Source organism: Ischnura elegans, chromosome 5 (genome assembly GCF_921293095.1).
Source record: "Ischnura elegans chromosome 5, ioIscEleg1.1, whole genome shotgun sequence".
In the NCBI taxonomy this organism is placed as follows: domain Eukaryota; kingdom Metazoa; phylum Arthropoda; class Insecta; order Odonata; family Coenagrionidae; genus Ischnura; species Ischnura elegans.
This window is the reverse complement of record NC_060250.1, coordinates 122,778,079-122,805,776: the sequence shown is the minus strand read 5'-3', so window position 1 is coordinate 122,805,776 and position 27,698 is coordinate 122,778,079. Positions and strand designations below refer to the sequence as shown.

General features: G+C 38.3%; 1 protein-coding gene across 1 annotated transcript in view; it reads left to right on the top strand.

Annotated features, from left to right (window-relative positions):
* LOC124159503 (calcineurin-binding protein cabin-1-like) overlaps positions 1-27,698 on the top strand; it is an 84,401-nt gene that overhangs the window by 53,419 nt on the left and 3,284 nt on the right. Inside the window, exons 27-31 of the mRNA XM_046535353.1 lie at positions 704-1,379; positions 1,826-2,175; positions 2,768-2,931; positions 3,842-4,100; positions 24,776-24,976. Coding sequence (XP_046391309.1) covers positions 704-1,379; positions 1,826-2,175; positions 2,768-2,931; positions 3,842-4,100; positions 24,776-24,976 — 1,650 coding nt within the window. The remainder of the gene's footprint in view (positions 1-703; positions 1,380-1,825; positions 2,176-2,767; positions 2,932-3,841; positions 4,101-24,775; positions 24,977-27,698) is intronic.

Sequence of the window (27,698 nt, the reverse complement as noted above, 5' to 3'; positions counted from 1 at the left end):
CATGCATTCCTCCTGTGTGAGTCACCGCTTCTCAGCTACGCGCAAGCTCCATGCATCAGCCTCACATGGTTCGTTGTTTACACTCTTGTCTGTGATTCTTTCTCATAGCAGTTCTCTCTAAAGAGTTGGAATGAACTGGAATTGAAATGGCATCACCACCTCAAGTTGGTAACTTTTGCATTTTGTATAATTTATGAGAAAATGGTAGAATCAAGAAGAGGTATTTTTTTGTTGAAACCTGTCTTTCCTTTACATATACCGAATATTTTTAAGGAATTGTAATTTTTCAATGAGCAAATGACCTCATTTTATGAATTCTTTAATTTCATAAATATTCAAATGATTTTCATACTTATATGGAAGACTTCAGCTCCTCTATATTTTGTCATTTAAATTCAATACAACTGCTAAATTGTAATGCTGTGCACAATTTCATTTTTATTTTTATTATTTGAATCCATGAAATATTATATGATTGTTTGTAATTCATTATGTGAATCATACAACTTAATGAAAGAAAGTACAATTACTTTCAAATTTGAACATATGTCAATCCATGCTTCATATTCCAGATGGTGAAATAATTACTTTGTGTTCTTGAATGTCAAATAGCTCATTATTTGGGGTATTTAATCATTTAATTATGTTCCATCCCTGATCTTTAAAGAGTCGAATGATAATGAATAGCATTCTATCATTGCAGGATGCAGTCCTGATGCAGGATGTGATAGATGTGATAGATTCCATTGTTGGGAAAGTGGTTGATATGGACAAGGAACCGTCTTCAAATCCACCCGATGCTGAGAAATCGCGGGGTGACCACACAGATGTAAGTGGTCAGCCTTTGCCAAGGAGTGAGGAGAAAGAGGCCAAAGAAAAGGATAGCTGCGCTGATAAGAAGGCCAAAGTGGGGTCTGGTGAAACAAAGGGGGATTCGGGGAGACAGGAAAGTGCCGTGTGTGCAGACGTGGGAACTGGGGCAGACGATGCGAATGAGGATGACGACGACAATGATGACGATGACGACGACGAGGAAGGTGGGGGAGAGGGGAGTGGAGGGGGGAACGGAGGCAGTGCTCCCATCTCCTCGTCCGCGTCGTCAGACTCTTCATCGTCCTCATCCTCTTCCTCCTCTTCATCGTCGTCTTCCTCTTCTCGCTCGTCCTCTGCCTCAAACGAGTCGAGTAGCTCCTCGAGTGAGAGTGAATCGGAGGAGGACCAGTCCAGCAATACTCAATCAAGCAAGGTGGCCAACCCAAAAAAGAAGGCCACAGTATCAGCAACAGAATCCAAGAAGAATTCTGGTGAAAAAAGTGCCATTGTAGCGAGTGATGTGCCAAAATTGGATGGAAAAAAGAAGTCTTCAGCTGAGAATAGTGGTAAGATATTATTCATAAATAAAAGACTTGAGACTTAGCTGTGCCCCAGGAGTATGTTGAGACCCATTACATTTGTATGTCACTGGTCATATGGAGGGGAAAAATTTCTGAGAAATGTTTATAGGACTTTCTCGCCAATGCCAAGGAGACACTGTCTGTGAGAGGAAGTAGATATGGCAGAAGGGAGGGAAGATGGGGAGAGCAGGGAATCTCATTGAGGGACTAAAGAATGGATAGCCCAAATAACCATCTATTGTCTGATAAGTGGCTTCTGTAGTTACAAAATCTCTCCTGTATTTTCTACCAATGACTTTTTATAACATTAGGTTATATCCCACCTTTTTTTTTGTATTTGAAATAAATTTGGTTATTTTCTGTGATTCAATTAGTTTTCTGGAGTCGGGTTACAAGGGTTTCAACTAGTATTTCAAAATTTCTTCTTTCAGGAATCAAACAAGAAGGAGATAGTGAGATTGGTGATCACTTTGATCTGATTCAGCGCTGCCTTTCAGCTCTAGAAGAGTGCGTTAATCGTTTCCCTCAGCACTACAAGTCGGTGTACAGAATCACACATTTCTACTTCAGATCAAAGAAGCATCAGGATATCAGTCACTGCCGTCACCTCTTGCTTGGGCCAACTAATCCTTCCTTAGGCTACGAGAGTCACTTTGGATCTGCTGCTTCCCCATTCCCTTCTATAACCCCTGGAAGTCAGCCTGTCCCACCTACCTCATCCTCTAGTAGACATAATTTACCTGGACTCTTTGCTGATCGGAAGAACGGTAATTTTTTCAATGTAAGTCTTTTTCCTCTCTTTCCTGAATTTGATTTGATTTTCCTAGTTGATTTATGGACAGCAGGTGAAGATTAGTATGCATACTACATGCTATTATGTTACACATGTGAACCCATTATTGATTCTCTTTTACTCTGAATTTATGGCATTTTTTTATTTTTTATTCGTAAGAGTCAAATAGTTTGTGGATGTTTGCAGTTGTATAGTACTCTCTGGCATCTTATAATCTTGTAGCTGTGTATCTGAGTCTGGGATTGGTTTTGTTATTTCTATTGAGCCCAAGTACTGGTAGGCAAAACATTCAATTTGTCCGTGTACTTTTCTTAATCCATTATGTAAACCCATTGAGATGCATTATATTAGATGTTGGAAAAATGCATTGTCGGTATTATTCCCTTATCTACTGTAACCATTTAGTCATGTATATTTTTAGTAATGATTTTTTATTAAATCTTCTATTGCTGTAGGTATGTGTGGTAGTCATGGACCAGAACTTCAAGATATTTCAGGCTTTGAAAATAGTTTTTGCGGGGAAAAAAGTGCATCATTGACCAGAGAGATTAGCATAATCATAATTTTATGTTTATTTCAGGGTGTATGGAGGATTCCTGTGACAGAAATTGACAGACCTGGTAGCTTTGCTTCTCACATGAGTCGCTGCATATTACTCCTCATGGAAGTTCTTCGTGAATTGAAGGATTTTTCCATGCTCTTAGAATTGTCCGTTCAGCTTCAAAGGACTCCTGAAAGTGATAAGTATGTTGATAAATTCTCTAGGATTATATCAAACCTATCTCATGGAGGGCGGTAAAATTCAAATACTAAATTACCATGAAAAAAATTTCCGTCTGAACCATGGGCTTTTTGCATAACAAGCCACAGCTTAGTCCAGTGGGTAACAAAGTCCCACCCAAGAGGGTTAATAAATTGTTAATAAGAATATTATAATTTTTGTTATTGTCCAAACCCATGTGATAGGAATGGGACTCTCTAGGTGTAACAAAAAATTATAAGAACATTAGTCTTCAGGTCTTAGAAGAGATAATTATAATAAAACATAAAACTAGAACAATGTTTACATGTGATAAATATATGATCCCATCAAGTGTGTTTTGAAAAAGTCATTTGGGTATATCTTCATATGTTAGGAAAAACATGTCATTATTTAAGTATGTACTTAGGATGGCATTTAGCGGTTTGAAATTCAAGCATCAGTGGCGCTTGCAGCCTAAAAAACACATTAAAAGCATTTTATTGATGCTTTTGTGCTGTGGGGGTTTCTTTGGTGCTAATGCTATGGATCACTTCCTTCTGCAGTTTGAAAACTTTTACTGCTGCTTTTGTTGATCCTAAGGAGGGAACCAAAGGGGCCCTGTGCAACCCAAGCCCTCTGCAATACTGAAATTAATCTGGAACTGACCACAGTGGGAAAACCAGAGAATCTGCAAAGTGGGAAAACCAGAAAATCTTAGGGAAATTTATTCTCACCGAAAATATCAGGGAAATAACGAATCCACTGAATGGAATATTTTGTTCTGTCATTTTATAAAACAATTTAGAAACATATGAATAATGATGTGATAACATTGATGTCTATCCAGCAAATACGTTAGTTTTTCCCTCTTTATTTTTGCCAGCATTGATTTAACTTTGATTTTGGCTGCAGGAAATACTTGAGAGATACTGAGAGGGAGCAGCTGTCACAAGAGGCATTAACTCTTGCCATGCAGTCTATAAGGAATCATCTGAAGCTTTTCATTAAAGCTCAAGAAGATGAGGGCTCTGCATTTGACTCTTTAAAGGCAGTGGACTTTCTCCTTGGTGTTTATCGCTGCTTTCTCAGAGTACAGAAACATTTTCCGCTCAAAGAGTCCATTTTTTCACAACTCCTTGTGGAAGTTTATAAAGGTGTCGGAAAGAAAAAGGTATGTATGTGGATATCATGTATTTGTGTACTTTTTCTATTAATCACTGTATATACTCTTTAAGTTGCACATGTAAAAAACTCTGGTCCTTTCTACCTTTCCCTAAGCATTTTATCCTTCAACATTTCTTGTTTCTAATTTGTGTTCAAATTGCTTATACCCTAAACATTCCTGGGCATAGCATACACTTTCCATAGAAGTTTATATTTTGACAAAAGGATGGTTGACCTCTTCAATCAGCTTACATTAACCCTGATGGAGTTTTGCATGATTTTTTATGGACTTGATGTACAGTCGGATTCAAAAGTATTGCAACAAATGGAGCGGCGCCACTTTCGCCGCAGTTTGGAAATCGAGTTTCGGCATTTTCTATTGTACCAGTGGGAGGGAAATTTGAACAGTATTCCCACCTCCCGTAGTATTTTTATAACAACATCGTTAAAGGGAAATGTATGCGGAATATGTACAATGTTTAATGCCAAATAATTTATGCAGCATCTGCTAGATAATACATCTACGTTCAGAACGTCAATTTACCTTATCTCGTAAGTTGGCCGATCCGTCGAAGTATATTGTTCTACAATTAACGCTGAAGCTATTCGATCAGCGATAGCGAATATAACATACATATAAAATATCCGCCGCAATATCACAGTAAATATTGCCAGTGAGAGTTTAAAATCAGCTTGATTTAGTGACACTAGAAGACCGGTTCATTCCTTGCCTGACAAAGCTCGCAATGAATCCACAATGAAGTCAACGTGTGAGATGGACTAGTGGTTAAGGCGAAGACTTACCACGGCAGCAATCCCAAGTCGGCAGTTCGAATCTCTGCGGATCAATTTTTTTCAGTTACATAGTATAGCAGTAACATTTTTTTCCACTTTAACTCATATTAACTTAATTAAAAACTGCTGCCGTATTAAAATTTTGAATAGAGAAAATTTTGTTTTTGCTTTCCGCGGATATAATTTACGTTTTTACCGAAATATCAGTGCACCAATAATATGGAAAATATTTCAATCAGGTAAACCGCTCCATCAAGTCCTTTTTCGTATTACCCGAATAATTTATCGTTTTCAATAATATGTAGACACTCACGAGACCCGCTTAATTGTGGGGCCGGGTCGGAGTAAACTTGGAAGGTTGGCACATGAAGCAACCTGCATTCGTTGCCTTCGCGGCGAGCCGGCGAGGACGGACACGAACGCGACTGAGCAACTGAACCTGGAGTCAAACTCCAGGAGCAAGTGCCCAATCGAAATTAAGATTAGCGGATGGAATGTATTGAGGTAGTTCGCGTCCCCACAGACGTTGGGCTGTCTGTGTGTTTTCTTTCGTTCTCCGTGGCGAGGTTTTTCCTGTCTTTGGATTCATATTCGGACTCACCGTTCACCTCTCATCACTACGTGGCTCCGTGGTGGAGTGGGTCTATACTGAGTGCTGTAATTTCGTTAAAATTCTTGCGAAGGATCGAGTCGGACGTAATCATACCTTTTTTCACGTTCTAAAAGAAGTATTCTTAATATCAACATAATCTATGCAGGTGTCTCGAGAAAAATTCAGTAGTGAATTTTTTAAACGATTAAAGCCATCTAACTAAATGCAGCCTCCGAAGTAGTCCACATTGCGAAAATCCTTACATCACATGAAGTAAACTTAGGAAAAGTAATTCCCAGTAAATAACGATAATTCCAAAGGTCCTACTCCACAGAAAGCGATTATATCTAAATTAATTAGAACATTCAGAGTGATACACTCATTTATACACATTAGCGAACAAAAGAACCAACCGAAAGGCAAAAAAATATGACATTAACTTTGTCGCAATTTATTGTCATAGCGTTATAAACAAGAGTGCTAAAATGGAGTAAATATTTCAGGACGTAGACATGGTCATAGGAACAGAGAATTAACTTACGAAGGATATAAGCGACAGCGAAGTTTTACCTTCAGTGTATTACATCTACAATTGCGATCGACGCGATGGAATAGGTGGTGGAATTTTCTAGCAGTTAAAATACACAGCGCCTTAACTTATATTAAATTAGATAGTTTTTGGTGCTCAATTAATCAACGAAACAATATTATTTTCCGATTAGGAAATCAAGTGTCTGCATTTACTTTTTCAATCCCACGTCTATAATTTTGGATTTTTACACTCTAAACCCTAAATCAAGGAATATATAAATATTCGAAATCTTAGTAAACGCACTAATAAATCACTCACTTGCACAAGTAGTTGATAAGCTTGCTAGAGGAAATAAAAATTAGATCATTGATCAGCACGCCGTCCTAAGATGATAAAACAGATTGATTTCATAGACGGTACAGTAAACTCTTGATTTTACGAAGTCAGTGGGACCGGAAAATTGGCACTTCGTAAAATCGAGTTTCGTAAATTCAAACCTTTTTCATAAGTCACGAAAAAAATGTTCGCTTTTGTTTCTTCCGCCGTTTTTTGTCTTTAGTGGTCTTATTTACCGTATATCTCCGAATATAGTCCCCCCCCGAATATAGTCCCCCCCCCCCCAATTTTGAGACCTCAGTTTTGGGAAAAATTTTAAAATGGCAAATGGCAATGGAAGGCAATTTTTCTGTGGTTAGCAAGTTAAGATTCTAGATTCGATAAAAACTATTATTTTCTGTGAAGATTAAGAACAAATCTGTTCACATATTTTCCATCACAACAAAATAACTATACCTAAAACATGTTGTGATCCATAGCATGTATCAGTAATTTATAGTTCCTTAACCAGATGTAATGAAGAAATGAGAAATTTTTTTAAGTATCCAAGGCTATTGTATTTTTTAAACCTTCACAAATTATTAATATTTTTGATTTCCAAATGACTACAGACAATGTCAATATATAAGCTTTAACTTAAAGCCCATAAACAGTATTGCATTTGGCCCTGAAACTTCCTTAGATCCAGTGTAACACACCCATCAACTCATCACAAATCCAAGTGACCTGAAGAATTTAGGAAATCTAAATAAAATTGTGTTAAATAAATTATAAATATTATAAAAAATATTGCTATCAAATGCCTGCTAAGCAAAACAATTAAACTACAGGACTTACAAATATCAAAGTAATAAAATTAAGAAATAAACTTTTTCCAACAAACATTAAAACTGAAAAAAAATTATATCAATTTTCAATGCCTCGTCGCGAATCATTGCATAAGTTACACAAAGAGCTTCTGCTCTGCATTTGCGCACAAATTCGACGATATTTTCCTCTAATTCTTTGAATCTGCCGCATCGAGACCCCCGAAATGACTTCCGCGATGTATTAGCGCTTTGCTAGCGCTGTAAATACTATGATTTACGGCGTATTCTGCAACGGCTATTTTTAAATTGGCATCGAAACTCCGTCTTTGAAGGCCTCTAATCTGCGGCAGGATTGATCCTCATCTTTCTACTTGATCCATCACCTCACTGTTGAACGTAAAATTATTTTTAATAAAGAAAATATCGCGGAAATGGTAATTATGCATTTTCCGGGCTCCCGACTTTTTGCAACTTTTTTTCGTCCAATACATTCATAACAGTGTCCTGATTACGGAAATGATAATTTTTTGTGGCGGAAAAGCCGGGAAATTACCTAAAAAGCGAAAAAATCGGAGAAAAAAAATTCCAAATAAAGTGGTCATTTGAGTACTCAAAATGTTTGTAATATTATAGCAAACACATTCGTGCAAATATTTTTTAAATCGAATGTAAAATAAGCTCATTATTACGAATTACAAGCTGGAACTACTTTCTGGTACTGCACCGCGTGCAGCGATTCCTCGCGTACACCGCGAAATGCGAATAAGCCGAGGTGGGTTTGGGTTGGATCAGGGCAAGGTTTTCACGTAGAAATCACCGTATTTCGGACTTGTATCACTTTCCGGGCACATTTACGGGCTGGTCAACTAGAAAAAAATATCCCTCGAGCTGGTCCAATACATAACAAAGTGGGAGGTAGAAGTGGGTAAATCACTTTCCGGGCACATGTACGGGCTGGTCAACTAGAAAAAAATATCCCTCGAGCTGGTCCAATACATAACAAAGTGGGAGGTAGAAGTGGGTATCGTATTTCGCGGTGTAATCGAGGAATCGCTGCGCGCGGTGCGTTACCAAAAAATAGTTCCGGCTTGTAAAACGTGGTAATGAGGTTGTTTTACATTCGATTTAAAAAATATTTGCACGAATGTGTTTGCTATAATATTACAAACATTTTGAGTACTCAAATGACCACTTTATTTGGATTTTTTTTTCTCCGATTTTTTCGCTTTTTAGGTAATTTCCCGGCTTTTCCGCCACAAAAAATTATCATTTCCGTAATCAGGACACTGTTATGGATGTATTGGACGAAAAAAAATCGCAAAAAGTCGGGAGCCCGGAAAATGCATAAATACCGCGGAAATAATTGCGAAACGTTATGCGACGTAATTTATCGATCCTATTTACCCTGACGAATTGAAGATATTCCTCGATAAATTGATTACACTTTCGATGCTGAGTCGCTGTATTTCGATCAAATGCAGTAATGCCGGCGCTTCTGGTTTAAAGTCGTCGATTATTGCGCCTTTTCAGAAACAAATGCATCACCTATTGCGCATTCTTGTTCTGTGAAGGCGGTAAAGGCAGTGGTTGTAAACACGAACCGCACGGACGTATAGTAGCTACGGACGCAATGAAATGCTAAATCGTCACGAAAGGTTCACTTTATCTGTTTATTTTTCACAATTATTTAAATCGTGTAGTTATAAAAAGAGCGACGGGTACATATACTATTGATTCAATTCTAGTGTTCGATTAACGTAATGATAGTGTGTGTTTAGTTTTCATTTTAATTATTTACTGTTTTGCGTCATTAAGTGATCAGTGTCGATTGAATTATTCTAACAATACTTTTCCAAGAAAAATTAGCGGCTACCCGATGGATTCCGTGAAAACGCATATTCGATATGCTATTTGAATCGGAATAATCGTATCTGTACAACATTTGTGGTAAAAATTGTCTTAATTTCCGGTAAAACGTGGCAGTATTTACTAATATCTCCGATTATAATCCTCATAAATATACTCAAATAGAAAGACTACGAGAACATTAGCCATTATGCCGTTATTTATTACTTTATGGTCACCTTTAGTATGCTAAATTGGATTACACTCGATTATAGTCCCCCCCCCTTACTTTTCCGCGGCCATTTTTGGAAAAAAAGGGGGGACTATATTCGGAGATATACGGTAAATGTTTTCGGTGGTTATTCTCGGTATAATTCATAGAAAAGGCTTTTTGCTATCGATTTATGATGTGAAAAATCGTTAAATAATTATACCACCATAAAATTCCCATTTCTTGTTCATACTTCAACATCAACGATCGCTAAAGAAATTCCCGACCAGTTTAGAAAACGTTATCAAATAATGAATTGCAATGCTTATTATAAGAATTAACAGTAATAAATTTGTGGTTAGGAGCCAATAGCTACTATTAAGTATGCAAAAGATAGATATTTGTTTCTGACACCCACGGAATTTTAGCGGCAGCCGGCCTAACCGCCATTTATGTCGCCCTCTATCGCTCAGTGACGAGAAAAAAAGAAAAACAAGGGTCTTAGCCCGTTTCCAAAATAACCTTCGTAAGTTAATATTTCGAGTTACTTCGTATTTTCAGCAGAATGTGCTCTATTTTCACTGAGATTCAATTACGATCATAAATAACGTAGGATGTGATTATCTTCTGGCGAATATTTGAAGTAAATTCTGTTTGAGTTCTCCGTCCGACTACTGTGTTCCATCATCTTCGCAGACATTGCCATAAAAGACTTAATTCTTCATCAGGACTGTATTCTTCATACCGGGTGTGAGGTGATCTGTTCATATAGTATGTTTCTCTCCTTTTATGCCGACAGGAGCAAGGTTCCAACCGGAAAACGACAGGAGAAACATCTTACAGTATCGGAGAAATACAGATAGAAACGTTATTATCCACATCGATTGTTTTCCTACAAGAGACGTTTTATCATTTCTCAACGTGGTTAAGTATTGGTTCGCTAGCTGGAATTCCCAAAAAATGACACGCAAAAACCTGTACCGTCACCTCATTTAGTTTTCGTGTTCCTTTCTCCGCCGTATTGAAAGTTAGGCAAAGGATCATTGACATAGAGAAAAGATTTTCTTAGTTTTAGCACTAAAAAATAGTCGTGCCATAATCGTAAATAAATATAGTGTGGAAAGAGCAAAGAAATTAATTTCAATTGAAAAGTCCGCTGAGAAGAAGAGAGACAATTATAAGCGCGGCACCATTTTCCCGATAGTGGAAGATACTTCTTCCGCCTCTCTCCGGTTAATAACTTCCCCCCGTTGCAGGAAAAGATGAACCATGCCCTTCTCCACAATCGGGGAACGTTCCCAGTGGGTGGGGTGAATAAGAGTGGGATGGGGATTGCCTGAGGGAAGAAGTGTGGTCAGCACAAGGACTGGTGAAGGGGGCAGGACAAAGAAGGGTGGGGAAATGGCCTTCAGCTCTGCCTCAGTCTACTTTTGGGGGCCGTATTTTTTTGCGACGCACACAAGCTCAGTCTCCTTAGGGAGGGAGTGAATGGGAAATGCTGGGGAAGGAGGGGTTTGGGATGCGTAAGGTGGGTGTCAGCAAGATCAGCCAAAGGCGGCAGGAGGGAAGGGACGGCTTTGGAAAGACAGAACCCCAGCATGGGAGAACGGGGAAGCGCGTGAGAAGAAAGTTCATGGTTCATATAGACTTGGAAGTGCGTCTTCATTACGAGAAGCCTGAAATATAAATTGGCGGTAAATAGAGCCCAGTACTTAAGATATTTAAGTTGTTCATTCACAAAGGCCAATATATACACGAAAAGATATTATGGCGCGGATTGCATGTATCAACCTCCATTTCGGGATGTTATTAATTTCTGTTCCCATTTATTAAAGTAGCAAATAGATTTGAAAGAATGATAATCATGAGAATAAAAATATCTAAATCGATATCCAAACGCACATGAGCAAAATAGATGAATGTATACATACAGATCCATCGCAAGTAATACCGCTCAAGCTTCTTCCGGTGTAGGACTTTAAAATCCTGGATAATGCCTTGGTCCAAGGGCTGGGACTTGCTAGTCGAGTTCGGGGGTAAAAAGAGGACTCGAACATTAGCCAATTTTAGATCTTCCACGTATTTATGAACGGTGGCATTATCCATTATTAAAACAAGTTTGCTGTTCTCTCCAGCAATTTTTCTCTGTAGACGTATAACCGTTTGCTGGAAAATTTCTCGGGTCATCCAGCTGTTTTTATTTGCATGGTAAAAAACGGGGAGGGCTTCCAATTTTACATGTTTTAAGCACCGTGGCCTTTCAAATTTCCCAATGACACCGGGCTTATTTTGTCCGTGCCCGTTTGGTTGACGCACAGCCCCACAGTAACACGCACTTTACTCTTTTTCCCCCCATGGCACCTTTGCCCTTTGAAACCCAGGGTTGCGTCAGGTAATGCATTAAAAAATAGCCCAGTTTCAGGGGCCAGCGAGGGTGAGCTCGTCGAGGAAAGGGTCCCGGATTAGGGACCCTCCGAAGTGCTTCGGCGAAAAGTAGTCACGTAGTCTTCGAAGTACTTTCACAGCAGTGCAAAGGGTTAATTAGGGGTGTACGAAATACTCCGCGCGACCTTCCTGACATGTTAAACTACGAATTATTGTCGATGCTATGTTTACGAACAGGCACGTAAATAGGGGCATAATGTCAGCCGCGATATTTTAACTGAACTCCTACTCCCCCTAAATTCCCACAGTGAGGTTTTTGGCGACCCATTTCTCTCCAAAGTTGCATTATCATTTACGATTTCGCACTCTTGATGGACCACAGTTGGAAGCGCTGATTTTTTAGCTACTTACGCCGGCGTAACTAGTTTTGTTGACAAATTTTTCGCCGTAGTTCGTATAAACGAATGCCATTTGTTCCTAGGGACCGAGCCGAGGTTCGTAAATTCAAAAAAATTCGTATAATCGAAACTTCGTATAATCGAATAGCGCCATGTATTTAGCATAGGCTTTTCACCGGGACCGCAATATCACTTCGTAAAATCCTGCTTCGTAAAATCAAGAGTTTACTGTATATGTGATCACAGGGTAAACTTTTTTGCCTTAAAAATTGGAATATAGTCATCTGTAAAACCAAAACGGAATATTTAATTTCGGGCATTTTTTGGGGTTAACAAAAAGGCAACAAATGAAGTGAAGTATCTAGGAGTTACGATTTCTTCGAACCTATTGTTGGGAACACACAAAAAAAAATATTTTTTAAGAGCCCTGAAGAAGTTAGCATTCGTCAAGCGTAATAAGAGAAGATTTGCGGACGATAAATGAAAAGAGAGGTTCTATTACGCAATCGTCCGACCATATCTTAAATATGCAACGAGGATATGGGATGCGGTGTCGGAAGACTTAATTTTTTAACTTAATAATACACAAAGACAAACTGTGAGATTAGTCAAAAACTACCACGGGTGTTCAGGAAGCTTTACATATATGTTTAGCGCATTAGGTTAGCAGCTGCACGAGACCCGAAGACTAAGAGCGAAGCTTATATTGCTTGAGCAAATGAGAATGGATATCTTTAACAGTGACACGGAGAACATGATATTAGAAGGCCACTACATTTCTGGGTCTGAAAGAAACAACAAATTAAGAGAGGTATTTTGCCGAACGGATAGGTGTGAGAATTCGTTTTTCACCCGCGCGGTAAAGGCATTTTTATATGGAAGCGGCTGGTGTTCCAATTCTTCCTGCCGTTCGCCTATTAAGGCGGCTTGATGGGTATTGTGGTGTATTGGTGTGTTTTGTTTATTGAATTGTTATGAGTTGTCATGGAGTGTGATCTAGAGAATAAAGACAGTTCTTAAAAGTGGCTCCTTATATTAATGTGCAGACATTACATTTTTGGCGACGAGGAAGCACGAATTCACGTAATTACGGTCAACAGCGGAAGGGCGTAGCCGTGATTGAGCGTGATCGTGATAGTAAAAGTACCAAGTTCGAGTGCAGGAAGATAGATTTTTTGGTGACGGCGAAATGGCGGGACTCATCGGCTCAATGAATGCATTTGACGCGGCTGAAGAGACGTGGTCTTCGTATATTGAGCGTTTAGAACTATTTTTTGATGCAAACGACATTAAGGACGAGAAAAAAGTGCCTACCTTGTTAACAGTAATTGGGCATAAAACTTACAATTTAGTAAAAAATTTGTGTGCACCAGATAAGCCGGCAACTAAGACATTTGAACAATTAGTGCAGCTAGTAACAACGCACTTAAGTCCAAAGCCATCATTTATTTCGGAGCGTTATAAGTTTAGTTTACGGAGCCAGCGGGAGCACGAGTCAATTTCCGATTATGTGGTACAGTTAAAGGAACTTTCAATGTTTTGTGAATTTAGAAATAATCTGTCGGATTATTTGAGAGATAGACTGGTCAGCGGTATCCGTAGTGACGCAATTAAGAGGCGGCTGCTGGGGGAAACAGACCTTACTTTTGAAAAGGCAGTAACGATAGCTACCAACATGGAGATGGCTGACCACGATGCAGCGACGTTGATGGCGCGAGGGAATCCACAAACAAGTCAACTTAACTACAACGCCAGGCGGAAGGGTTTGGCGACGACGTCGGCGGCTATGGGGACAACGCATCGCAGTGGCAGCTGTTCTCACGTGAACCGGCAACAACAACGTCCCACAAACCAAAGGAGGGAGGACACAACTAGGAGGGAGGAGAGAGTGTCTAGTGATGTAAAGTGTTATTGTTGTGGGAAGTCAGGCCATAGGGCCAATATGTGTAAATTCAAGTCATACAAGTGCTATAAGTGTGGCAAAGTAGGCCACTTGTCACAGGTTTGTTGAAGTCAAGATAGGGGTGTGTCAAATCCAAAGCCTAATAATTTTAGTACTAAGCCATCTAATCACTATTGTGAACCCTGTGATTCTAATGATTGTATGCTAAACAAGCCTACTACTGACGATTCCAAGCAAAATAAGCCAACTAATGATTATATACCGTATTTTCCGGCGTATAAGACGACTTTCTAGCACCTAAAATCTTTTTTAAAAAGTCGGGGTCGTCTTATACGCCGGGAATGTGGCAGCAAGGAGGAGGGGTGGCCGCACTGAACAAACACTTCACACATTTGCAGAACCCTAACCCTAACCCAGTGCTGAGATCTAATATACCAGGCTTTGTGAACTTCCATGTTAAAAGGAGGCCAAGGGAGAACCAAGCAAGACAATTAAACCAACGGTCGGAGGCACTTCAACACAATCAGCAGAGGACAGTTGTTCCATCTAAAAGGTGAAAAAACTATTTTAATTAAAACAACAGGACATGAGAAGTCCAGTTTTACAGTGGTACTAGCTTGCACAGCTGATGGCGCCAAACTGAGACCAATGGTTATTTTTAAAAGAAAAACAATGCCGAAACTCAAGTTCCCTGTTGGTTGTTTTGTACATGTGAATGAAAAAGGCTGGATGGATGAAGAAGGGGTAAAGCTATGGCTTGATAACGTATGGAGCAGGCGACCAGGTGGACTTATTAAAAAACGTAGCCTACTGGTGTGAGATATGTTCAGGGCTCATTTAACTCCCAGCACCAAGGAAAGGCTTGCGAGACTAAATACAGATTCAGCAGTTATTCCTGCAGGATTGACATCATTGGTACAGCCACTGGATGTGTGCCTAAACAAGCCGTTTAAAGATCGCATTCGAGAACAGTGGAATGAGTGGATGGTTAGCGGTGAGAAGTCATTCACAAAAGGAGGAAACATGCGTGCTCCACAGTTGGATGTTTTGTGCAAATTTGTTATAAAAGCCTGGAATGACATTGATGCAAAAACAGTAATCAAGTCTTTCAAAAAGCGTGGCATATCAAATTCGTTAGATGGTATGGAGGACGACTACTTGTGGCAAAATGAAGAGGAAGTCGAAGCTGAGACCACACCATCTGATACGGAATTTGATCCATATGATGATTGCCTTACAAAGGTAGAACAAGACGTTATTGATGTACTGATGATATCAAATGACGAACAGGAGGATTTTAAAGGTTTTTAAATGGAAACTGCGTTGCTGACTCGCAGTGACTTGCGAGCTCTCTCTATCGTTTGTTAACTTCCTTGTATCAGACTGCTTTAGGAAAAGTTTAATCCACTTGCACTGTTTTAGTTTTATATGTTTTATGAGGAACTGACTTATGTTTATTAGTGACCGTTTTCATGCTATCATGTCATGCCATGATGTCATAAGCATATTAATTAAAAATTTCTATATTGAAATCAAATCTGATGTTTTTAATTTACCGGTAGTGTGCGTTGGAAAAGGGGTAGTCTTATACGGAGAGTATAGCACGAATTATATATTTTAACAAAAAAGTTGGGGGTCGTCTTATACGCCCAGTCGTCTTATACGCCGGAAAATACGGTATATGATTTAACTAATCTATTTAATGTAAGTAAAGCTAATGAGGTTGATGAAACCAATGATAGGGTAAGGCCTATTATGGTAAAATTGCAAGTTGAAGATAAGCTTTTGTATTTTGAAGTAGATAGTGGTGCTTGTGTCAGTGTCATAAATGAACAATGTTATCAAGACAATTTTACTTCAGTAAAGTTACTAAGTACCAATTTGGTATTAAGCTCATATACAAGCCAGCCTATCAAACCATTAGGGAAATTGAGCGTAATGGTAAAATATAGAAATATATGTAAACAGTTATCCTTATATGTAATAGCTAAGGGAGCAAATCCTTTAATGGGCAGAGACTGGATCCGTGATCTTGGGTTGGTAATTAAAATACCTAGTGGGGTTAGTAATATTATTATGAGCACTAACTCAGAGCATAGTAGGGATTTATGTAGTATAATAGATGCAGAATTTAAAATAGTTAATAGTTTATATCAAAAGTTTCCTGAGGTGTTTACTGATAAATTAGGCTGTTATAAGGGTGAGCCAGCTAGGTTAGTTTTAAAAGATAAGGTTGTGCCTAGATTTCTGAAGCCTAGGCCGATACCTTTCTCCCTGAAAAACAAGGTAGAGGCTGAGATAGATAGATTGGTAAGGGAAGGTATTTTGTCACCTGTGAGTGATAGTGAATGGGGAAGTCCCATTGTTCCAATAGTAAAAAAAACCGGGGAATTACGTTTGTGTGCAGATTTCAGGGTTTCTTCACTAAATGATTCGCTAATCATCAATAGACATCCAATACCTAGGATTGAAGATCTTTTTAATACGTTACAAAAAGGTAGAACTTTCTCCAAAATGGACCTATCCCAAGCTTATCAGCAGATATGCTTAGATGACCAATCAAAGAAATTGTGTACTATAAGTACTACAAAAGGGCTATTTATGTACAATAGAGTTCCCTATGGAGTGGCCTCTGCACCAGGTATTTTTCAGAAAATAATGGAAACCATTCTCGCTGGTATTCCAGGAGTTGTTTGTTTCCTTGATGACATTTTGATTACTGGGGAAAATAATGATGTTCACAAGGAAAGGTTATATGAAGTTTGCAATAGATTAAAAGTGAGTGGTCTCAGTGTGAGTAAAAAGAAGTGTGAATTTTTTCGCAAGTCAATTGAGTACTTGGGTTATGTTTTGAGTGAGGATGGCCTAAGTACATCGCCATCTAAAATAAGCGCTATTGAAAAGGCGCCTACTCCCACTGATGTTTCACAATTAAAGGCATTTTTAGGTATGGTTAATTATTATGGAAAATATGTGCCTCATTTATCTACTATTGCAGCACCTTTGTATAGTTTGTTGAGGAAAGATAGTGTTTTTGAGTGGTCAATCTCATGTGAACAAGCATTCAAGCTAATCAAGAATAAATTAGTTTCAGCTCCAAACATTGGCACATTATGACCCTAACCTACCGGTAAAATTAGCTACTGATAGTTCTAGCTATGGTATTAGTCAGTATTAGTATTAAGTCAGTTACAGAAGGATGGTTCTGAGAAACCAATTTGTTATGCATCAAGGACCTTATCAAAGGCTGAAATGGGGTACAGTGTCATAGACAAGGAGGCTTTAGGTATTATTTATGGTGTGCGAAAGTTTAATCAATATTTGTATGGTAGAAAGTTTACTTTAATAACTGATCACAAACCATTGATATCTATTTTTGGATCAAAGAAAGGTTTACCTGCTTATGCAGCAAGGAGACTTCAGCGCTATGCGCTGTTCTTAACGAATTATGACTTTGATATTAAATATGTTAAATCACAGGATAATGCAAACGCCGATTGCTTATCTAGATTGCCTTTGAATGTAAAAGAATTTCAGTTTGAGTCAGAGGATGTAAATTATGTAGGTACTTATTTGCAATTTATTCAAGAGAATGACATACCAGTTGATTTTAATAACGTTATAGAGGAAACAAAAAGGGATGTTTTGTTAAGGAAAGTGTACAACTATGTATTGTATGGTTGGCCAAATAACCACTCAAATATGGACAATGAATTAAAACCGTATTTCCAGCGGCAAGGTGAATTAGCTATTGAAAATGGTATTATTGTTTGGGGGCATAGGATAGTTGTACCTCATAGTTTACGTAAGCCATTATTAACAGAGTTGCATTGCGGACACCTTGGCATTGTTAAGATGAAAGCCATGGCTCGTTCGTATTTTTGGTGGCCAGGTTTAGACTCAGACATTGAGAATTTAGCCAACAGTTGCCCACCTTGCTTGTCTGTGAGGCAGAACCCTAAAAAGTGTAACCTACATGTGTGGGAGTATCCCAAGAGAGTGTGGGAACGTTTACATGTTGATTTCTTAGGGCCTGTAAGTAACAAACTATATCTTGTTATAGTAGATGCTCATAGTAAATGGTTGGAGGTGGAAGAGGTAAGCTCAACATCAGCTAATCAGACTATTACAAAATTAAGTGCTTTGTTTGCAAGGTTTGGTTTACCGCAACAAATAGTTTCAGATAATGGTCCACCCTTCAATTCTGGTGAATTTAAGGATTTTCTAAGATGCAATGGCATTAAGCATACCTTATCGCCACCTTACCATCCAGCTACAAATGGTCAAGCAGAAAATTCTGTGAAGAATGTAAAAAAGCGTGATAACCTAGCTTTAACACTAGGAGGACGGGAGTTTCGCGCTACCTAGAAGGACGGCTAGGGGTCATTTGACCCCTAAAATGTATTTTGGAATAAAACGCCTAATTTTCCACTAATATTCAGTTTAATCGTATTAATTGTTGAATCAGTTCATTAAAAACACTATTTAACGTTATTAAATATTATTTCCGTCGTCAAAAGTTAATAACAATTATTTTAAAGAATCATGAATTAAACCGTATGTAGTAGTCGATTGCAAATCATATAATGAAAATACATACACTCAATACAAAGGTTGTGTTACATGTTTAAAAAATAGGGGTACTGGGTTTACAAATTAAAATTTTTAAAACTTATTACTTTGTTGTAAATCTCAGACAGACATATTTTTCAGCGCTCTTTCCACAAAATACTTTTTTGCGCTGAATGCGTTCATTGGATGATTTATTCATCTACATCTAAATCTACACACTAACCCGCAAGCCGCTTAAAAGCGTGTGGCAGGGGGTGTTAGGACACCAGCCATTTGCACATGAAAAGGAATTTGGAAAATGGAAAGGAAATTGGTGCAATGATTCAATTTGATGGTATTTGGCACCTTTTTCTTTTTTGTGCCAGTGGAGATATGGCTGTTGGATTTGGAGACGTGTAAATAAATTGATACATACTATCCATCATATCTACTCCCGCTTTGTTTTTATTATGGAATGGGATGGTCTCTGGTATTCTTTTATTCGTTTCGGAAATAGTGTCGTCTGAGATCATGCTGCTGATTGAAAGTACATTATTGTTCTAGTTTGCCTGATTCTACGAAAGAGTATGGCATAAGGTATTTTTGAACACTCGCGTTGAATGGATTACATGGCTATTTTAGGGTTCATGGATATTTGTGCGTCACGCCTGTTTTTTTCAGATCGTCCATGCAAGAGAAGTTTTCCATTTTTTTATGACTCCCTCCCAGCAGGATGGATGGAAAATAGTTGTTAAAAGTTACATTTATTTCTGAATTCTTGTATGTTACGGTCACTTTAGTAACTATTTATTTCCCCAACGCTTGATTTGATGGCCAATCATCATCTTTGCCACAATATGGTAATTCTTTTAGGCTGTATTTTCATTTCACATCTGTCAAAACCCAGTACTTGATTCCAAATTTGTCTGGTTTATTTGGAATTTACGTCATAAATGGACAGTTGCATTTTGTTGGATAGAGCTGTGCATTTGCTATCACGCCAAAGTCGCCATCGGATTCACTATCTTGAACTTCGTTGCTTCCATCACACGCAGATGTTGATGGATTGGTCAGAATGTCCTTGAACTGATGTTAACGATTCACTTCAAGACTGATCTTCAATATTCCCTACAGCTATTTGATTCGCGACGATTCTCTTCTCTTGATATATTTTTCGACTTCTTACTTTCTTCCTCAACTCGCTACTGATATGCACGCGTAAAAATCTACAAACGAAAGCGCATTATGGTAGAATCGTCTCTAGTTGCATTGGAGGGATAGAGAGCTGGAGAGCATTAGAAATTCATACTAAAGGACAACATTTTCAGAAGTAACGGTAATTGCCGTTCGAAAGGCAGGGACTCAACCGCCAACCGTATCCTTATTTGTATCTTCCAGAAACTTGCAGTAATGCTTCTTCTTCGACCTACGTGCGGATTCCAAGGGTAGGATTTACAGTAGAATTTTACAGTCCACCCAATTCCTCCGCTCTCTCAAAAAGAGACTGGATTTTTCCCCAGGACGCAGCGAGCAGTCAACCCGCCCCAAACCCCGACTGGGTCAGGCGGCACTAATGCTGGACACACGGCAAAGGGGCTAGGTCAAGTGACAGTGCCGTCAGGCAAGAAATATGAAAGTTATTCGTAAACCTGATGAGTCGATATTGAAAATAATGTCTCTAAGAGCTCTGAATCTTGGACGACGGAAAACAATGCTTGGGATACGTGACGATTTTCGGGTGTGGGTTATACAATAATCATTGAACAATAAATAAAACAAAATTAAAATATCATAATTACATGAATTTACGCATCTCAAGGATTGAAAAGGTTTTATTTTACTTTGCTGCCCAAAAAATAACGAAAGATTTTGCACAACAAGTCGCTATGCCTAGGTTTTCGAATACAGATAGGAGCCCTTGGGACAAAACTGGCATTGAACCGGGTACTTCCAGATTCAAAATGAAGAAAATTATCTACCACACTAGCATCTTGCTGAATATATGATATACATGGCACTAAAGTGCCCACGCGCAAGAAAGTAGCGCGAAAACCAGTTGTGGGTCAAATGACCCCTAGCCGTCCTTCAAGGTATAACACGTCATAAAAATTTAAAACAAAACATTATAGTTGAATTTTCACTAATTTATCAAAATATAGACCAAAATGAACAAAGTCAAAAAGTTTCAAATTTAAAAAAAATATTTTAATAAGAGAAAAATAAATTTGAATTCTGAAAATGGGTCAAATGACCCCTGCCGTCCTTCTAGTGTTAAGGAGTAATGACAATGTAAATATGGCTTTATATAAATTTCTACTGGTTTATAGAAATTCGGTACATTTAACAACTAATGAAACGCCAGCTATGTTAATGTTTGGGCGACCAATCAGAACAAGGTTAGATCTCATTAGACCTAATCTTCAAAGTTATGTATACAATAAACAGAGTAAGCAAGTTGCAAATTATGGGGGTTGTAAGACGAGAATGTTATCTGAGGGTCAACCTGTAGTTGTACGGGATTACAGAGGCAGAAATAAATGGATAGGAGCAGTAATTGTTAAGATACTGAGTGCAGTATCATACTTGGTGAAATTAAAGAATGATGTCATTTGGAAACGTCATATCGATCAAATTATAGACCTAAATAGTGAGCCTCTCATGCCTTCAATTGTACCTGATAAGGTGATTCCACCGGAACAATTATTGTTGCCTAGAGTGACAGATGACAGGCTGTCGAAGGAGGGGGGGTCACCTCTGCAGAGCACACCATCTCAACAGTACAGTCCCAAGAATACACCGCCTCATCATTCTAGCAGTGAATACGCTAGGCTGAAGTCTGATATGCCTCAGCATGACGTCACTTCACCTAACTTAACTTCACGGCAATTAGTTAAATCTGATAGTCCAAAACAGAGAATAGAGAGGCGTTACCCTGTGCGAGAGCGCAGGCAGGTGGAAAGGTTAAACTTGTAAGCATTATATATTATTTGATGTTCATGCTTGTTAATTTGAATTTGATTGTTATTGTGCATTATATGCTTTATGTATGTTATTCATTATGATTGTTTGTTTCTGTCGATTTCTATGATACAAGGTATTATTTTTTTTTTTTGTGCATTGGGAAGAATATTGTTTTTGTGTAGTAGTTCAGGTTTGCTGATGTTAAAGTTTTGTGGAGGTTGCTAAATTTGAATTTGTTATGAACGGTGGTCTTCGGAGTATGGGGGGAGGAGATGTGGTGTATTGGTGTGTTTTGTTGATTGAATTGTTATGAGTTGTCATGGAGTGTGATCTAGAGAATAAAGACAGTTCTTAAAAGTGGCTCCTTATATTAATGTGCAGACATTACAGGTATTAATAGCAATAATAGGAGGTGTATTAAAATGATGAAGATATACTGTTAATATAATACGCTAATGGCCAAAATTGATGCATCCACATCTTCAAACTTATTAATAATGCTCACCCGTGATTAGATTTGATGCATTTAGGTGAGAGAAATGAGCCGGCCGTGGTGTTTCTTTTAAGTTGCCAGGAATGAAATCCGAAGGCAAGGGCAATAGATTTCCCAATAAATATCATTATTTCGGTATGATAACTTAAAATTTATTTAAAAGTTGGAAATATGGATAATATTCATTCGGTATTATATGAAAAGTACTTATGGACGTAGGATATTTAAGTGAAAGAGTTAAAATACTAATTTTTTTCTACCTGTCACTAATATCAAATTAGAGTCATTAATTTAATACCTTTATTCGTTTAAAAATTCATTGCTGATTTTTTCTTCAGCCACCTGCATAGATTATGTTGATATTAAGAATACTTCTTTTAGAACGTGAAAAAAGGTATGATTACGTCCGACTCGATCCTTCGCAAGAATTTTAACGAAATTACAGCACTCAGTATAGACCCACTCCACCACGGAGCCACGTAGTGATGAGAGGTGAACGGTGAGTCCGAATATGAATCCAAAGACAGGAAAAACCTCGCCACGGAGAACGAAAGAAAACACACAGACAGCCCAACGTCTGTGGGGACGCGAACTACCTCAATACATTCCATCCGCTAATCTTAATTTCGATTGGGCACTTGCTCCTGGAGTTTGACTCCAGGTTCAGTTGCTCAGTCGCGTTCGTGTCCGTCCTCGCCGGCTCGCCGCGAAGGCAACGAATGCAGGTTGCTTCATGTGCCAACCTTCCAAGTTTACTCCGACCCGGCCCCACAATTAAGCGGGTCTCGTGAGTGTCTACATATTATTGAAAACGATAAATTATTCGGGTAATACGAAAAAGGACTTGATGGAGCGGTTTACCTGATTGAAATATTTTCCATATTATTGGTGCACTGATATTTCGGTAAAAACGTAAATTATATCCGCGGAAAGCAAAAACAAAATTTTCTCTATTCAAAATTTTAATACGGCAGCAGTTTTTAATTAAGTTAATATGAGTTAAAGTGGAAAAAAATGTTACTGCTATACTATGTAACTGAAAAAAATTGATCCGCAGAGATTCGAACTGCCGACTTGGGATTGCTGCCGTGGTAAGTCTTCGCCTTAACCACTAGTCCATCTCACACGTTGACTTCATTGTGGATTCATTGCGAGCTTTGTCAGGCAAGGAATGAACCGGTCTTCTAGTGTCACTAAATCAAGCTGATTTTAAACTCTCACTGGCAATATTTACTGTGATATTGCGGCGGATATTTTATATGTATGTTATATTCGCTATCGCTGATCGAATAGCTTCAGCGTTAATTGTAGAACAATATACTTCGACGGATCGGCCAACTTACGAGATAAGGTAAATTGACGTTCTGAACGTAGATGTATTATCTAGCAGATGCTGCATAAATTATTTGGCATTAAACATTGTACATATTCCGCATACATTTCCCTTTAACGATGTTGTTATAAAAATACTACGGGAGGTGGGAATACTGTTCAAATTTCCCTCCCACTGGTACAATAGAAAATGCCGAAACTCGATTTCCAAACTGCGGCGAAAGTGGCGCCGCTCCATTTGTTGCAATACTTTTGAATCCGACTGTACAAGAGGGTTGTGCCCAGTAGTCATTACAGTTTTATTTTTGAAGGTCTGTCCTCATTTTCTTGGTTTGAATGGGGATTTTTGTGCATCGATTGCTGCAATTGTTGCTTTGTTTTGGTTGTGTCTAATATCATATTGAGTATGAGGAATTAAATGGAGGTATGAGGTAACTTTGGGTTCCCTTAAACATATCTTGTGGTAGGAACAATCAAAGTTGACTATGCCTTCACGAGCCTGAGCATCAAGTTTTCTTCGTGCCCTCTGCTCTGTAGGTCTCAGATGTGACTTCCATCAAATCTCAGGGAGGAATGATTAAAACATAGTACTCTCCCTCCACTCCGGTTCTACTACCTGTGTATTTTGTAAATATCAAAGGAAAAAAAATACTACATAGTGCTGGTTTATTTTCTCTCTTTTACAGAAGAGAGGACACCCGCCTCTCAGGGCAAAATTTCCCCTTCCATTCAAGGGAATTTCCCCTAATCCAACCGACCGCTCGACCCTCACAGAGCCTCTCTAGCCACTACTCCTGTAAATGCCAAATACATACATATGTACTATGTTTTTTTTTATCAAGAATTCATTCTAGAGGAGCACTTTTCATGTTTTGTGTCCAAAGTGCAGACTTCGTTGTGAGGAGTTTACAGAATTAGAGAGGTTTATTGTGGAAGGTTCTTTGTGCGCATTTCCCATTAAACGGGTCCGGGCCAATGACTTCGAAATAGGGAGGTTTTCTTAAAATTTTGCTCTGTGAGGGTTATTGTATAAAGGTTTTACTGTACATGCTAATGCTAAAAATATATTTTGACTTACAATGATAACTCCATAATAAACAAATTGAAATAGATCCTCAAACACTATCCTCTCTAAACATTTAAAAAAAAATTCTGGAAAGCATTGATAATTATCTAAAAATGGTAACTATTTCCTTTTAAAAATTATCATTTATAGTTGGATGTTTTGAAAGGCAAAATATGAGCTGTGACGGATGTCAGTTACTACATGGAAAATAGAAGAATTACTCTTTGTAAAGTTTGCTATTTCTGTTTAATGGGCACATGGCCCAAGGTTCATAACCTATTTACATATTCAGGCCCACAAACCATGTTATGCCCGTTAACAGTTAACCCTAAGAAAATAATACATTTATTTTCCATGGTGGAAACGCTTCACAGAGTCAAGTTGGATGGTGAATGTAATAATAATAATATGCAAGGATCCCTGATGATGCTCACTCTAATTTTTGAAATTCTCCATTCTCTCTCACGCTAAAGCTGGAGGGATCTACTTTGGCCTCACAAATTGATCAGGTGGTGAAGTTGTGTCAGCATGAGATACAGTTGAGCAAGGCGGCCGCTTCAGCTGCTGCATCGGCTGCAGCTGCAACAGCAACAGTATTGAGCAATGTTGCCTCCACACTGACAGGATCAGTATCTCATCCGTCTGTGGGTTCATTTCCCATGTATAACATACCAGTAAGTATTTTAATTTCATGAAAATCCTAAAATTGCCATGATTGGAGTTTTTTCAGCAATTTATCTGTCAAAAAAAATGCTGCATGCTAGGGATTCATAATGCATTGCAAGCAGTAGACGAATTTTCATTCTAGTCCAAAAACGAGTCTTGTTTCACCCACGCCTTTTTGTTCCTCATCCAAATGACAGGAAATTGCTACTTTGAATACCATTTAATTGCTCACGGAGTTAGTGAATGATAAACTGACTTTAATTTGAAGTCCTCCAAGGCATTAGCGTTAACCAGCAATGTGAAATGGTCTTAAAATGCCTTGAAATCTGACTGAGGGTTTTTCCCTGAAAACGAATGAATGAGATTGCATTCTCTTGAATCACAATCCTGTCTCGTCAACATTGAAAAGCAGTTAAGGGGGAAAGGAGCAATCACAGCTTGAAGTTCATCAAAAACTGTTGCGGCGACTGTGCTAACAGCAGTTGCAGATATAGCTGCACTTAAGCACCAGCTCGCCGTTTAAAATTCTGTAACCAACTGGAGTTTCCAGTAAATGTCTCGGAATAATCACCACCCTCATCTTCTTTTATATATTCAAATAAAGCCATAGCTTTTGGACAAATAACTGCCTGTGACAGAGGAATATCATTTGACCATTTATGATAAATGTAGGTAGTCAGAAGTCTCTCCGTTTTTTTTCCAGAATTGAACTCTGTGTATGTGTTGAGTGCTTAGCTGACATCACTGACGTTTTAATTTAGTTCAAAATAATAGCGCAGACTGTCGACGTCAAGAAACTTAAACTTACTCGCAATGTCGCTTTGACGCTCTCCATTTTCAAAGCAATTGATCACTTTCAATTTTCCCTCTAGGTTTATGCTTTTTATTGATAACTTCTTTCTAATTCTATCTGCATTCCTATTATTAGCCATTGTTCACTTGGTTTTTGCTCTGTATGGCTCTACCACAATCACCTTGTACTGCTGAACAAATGTTGCACTGTTCTCCTGAGATGCAGAGGGCCTATGACTGCTGGGAGGGAATGAAGCCTATGAATTTTGAACTCTCTCTCAGACCCTTTTACGTGCTGATGCTATTCATGCGCAACTCGCCCACCACTCTATTTCTCCCCCATGAATATCAATGACTTTGAAGGTTTTGGCGCTCTATGGTGAACCCTTCACATGGAAGTCAATTCGCCTGATCACCTACGATGGCAAACATTATTGGCGATTCAGGGTTTTTTAGGCCCACTTATGATATTTTAACTGTTATTTGCTAACAGGAGTCTATGTCTGTCATGTTCATCCTCAAATCCACCAAATTCAAGTAAACAAAACATTTTGAAGTGTGTGCATTACAGTTGTGATGATCATTTTATTTCTGCAAAATAAGAAATTCTTCTCTCCAAGTCCTTTTGAAACCACCCAGACAAACCCATCATTTTAAAACTTTAATGCCGATAATGTTACTCGATGATTTCCTTTTTAAAACTAATCTCAATTCCAAAATCTGTTGTCCTGATTTTTTCCGGCATATGGCAATGCAGCATGAGGCATTAGAAATGTTCGCAGTTTTAGTTTTCGGTTGCCTTCTGCTATTGTTTCCAAACCTAATGGCAACTTTCTTCTAATGAGAGATGCTTTGTGCATAGAAGAGCCTTGAATCCCTTGCTTTGTGAATTAGTTGACTATTTAATCTGCCTTAATTTTTAATCTGTGCTGTTAGCTTTTTCACATGTCCTATTTTGCTTTACTGCCGAATAATTACCATATTTCTTCTAATATAGTCCCCCCCCCCTAATTTTGATGCTTCAGGTTTGGGAAAAGTTTAAAAAATGCGTTTGAATTTCGTCCCCCCCTTTACTTTTACCGACTTTCTTTCCACGCCAAATTTTTCAGCCGCCATATGAATACTATGATTTACGGCATATTCTGCAACGGCTATTTTTAAATTGGCATCGAAACTCCGTCGTTGATGGCTTCTAATCTGCCGCAGGATTGATCCTCATCTTTCTACTTGATCCATCACCTCACTGTTGAACGTAAAATTATTTTTAATAAAGAAAATATCGCGGAAATAATTGCGAAACGTTATGTGACGTAATTTATCGATCCTACTTATCCTGGTGAATTGAATATATTCCTCAATAAATTGATCACACTTTCGATGCTGAGTCGCTGGATTTCGATCAAATGCAGTAATGCCGGCGCTTCTGGTTTAAAGTCGTCGATTATTGCACCTTTTCAGAAACAAATGCATCACCTATTGCGCATTCTTGTTCTGTGAAGGCGGTAAAGGCAGTGGTTGTAAACACGATATAGTAGCACGATATAGGGCACGTATAGTAGCTACGGATGCAATGAAATACGAAATCGTCAATAAAGGTTCACTTTATCTGTTTATTTTTCGCAATGATTTAAATCGTGTAACTATTAAATGAGCGACGGGTACATATACTATTGATTAAATTCTTGTGTTCAATTAATGTAATGATAGTGTGTGTTTAGTTTTGATTTTAATTATTTTCTGTTTTGTGTCATTAAGTGATCAGTGTCGATTGAATTATTCTAACAATACTTTTCCAAGAAAAATTAACGGCTACCCGATGGATTCCGTGAAAACGCATATTCGATATGCTATTTGAACCGGAAGAATCTTATCTTTACAACATTTGTGGTAAAAATTGTCTTAATTCCGGTAAAACGTGGCAGTATTTACTCATATCTC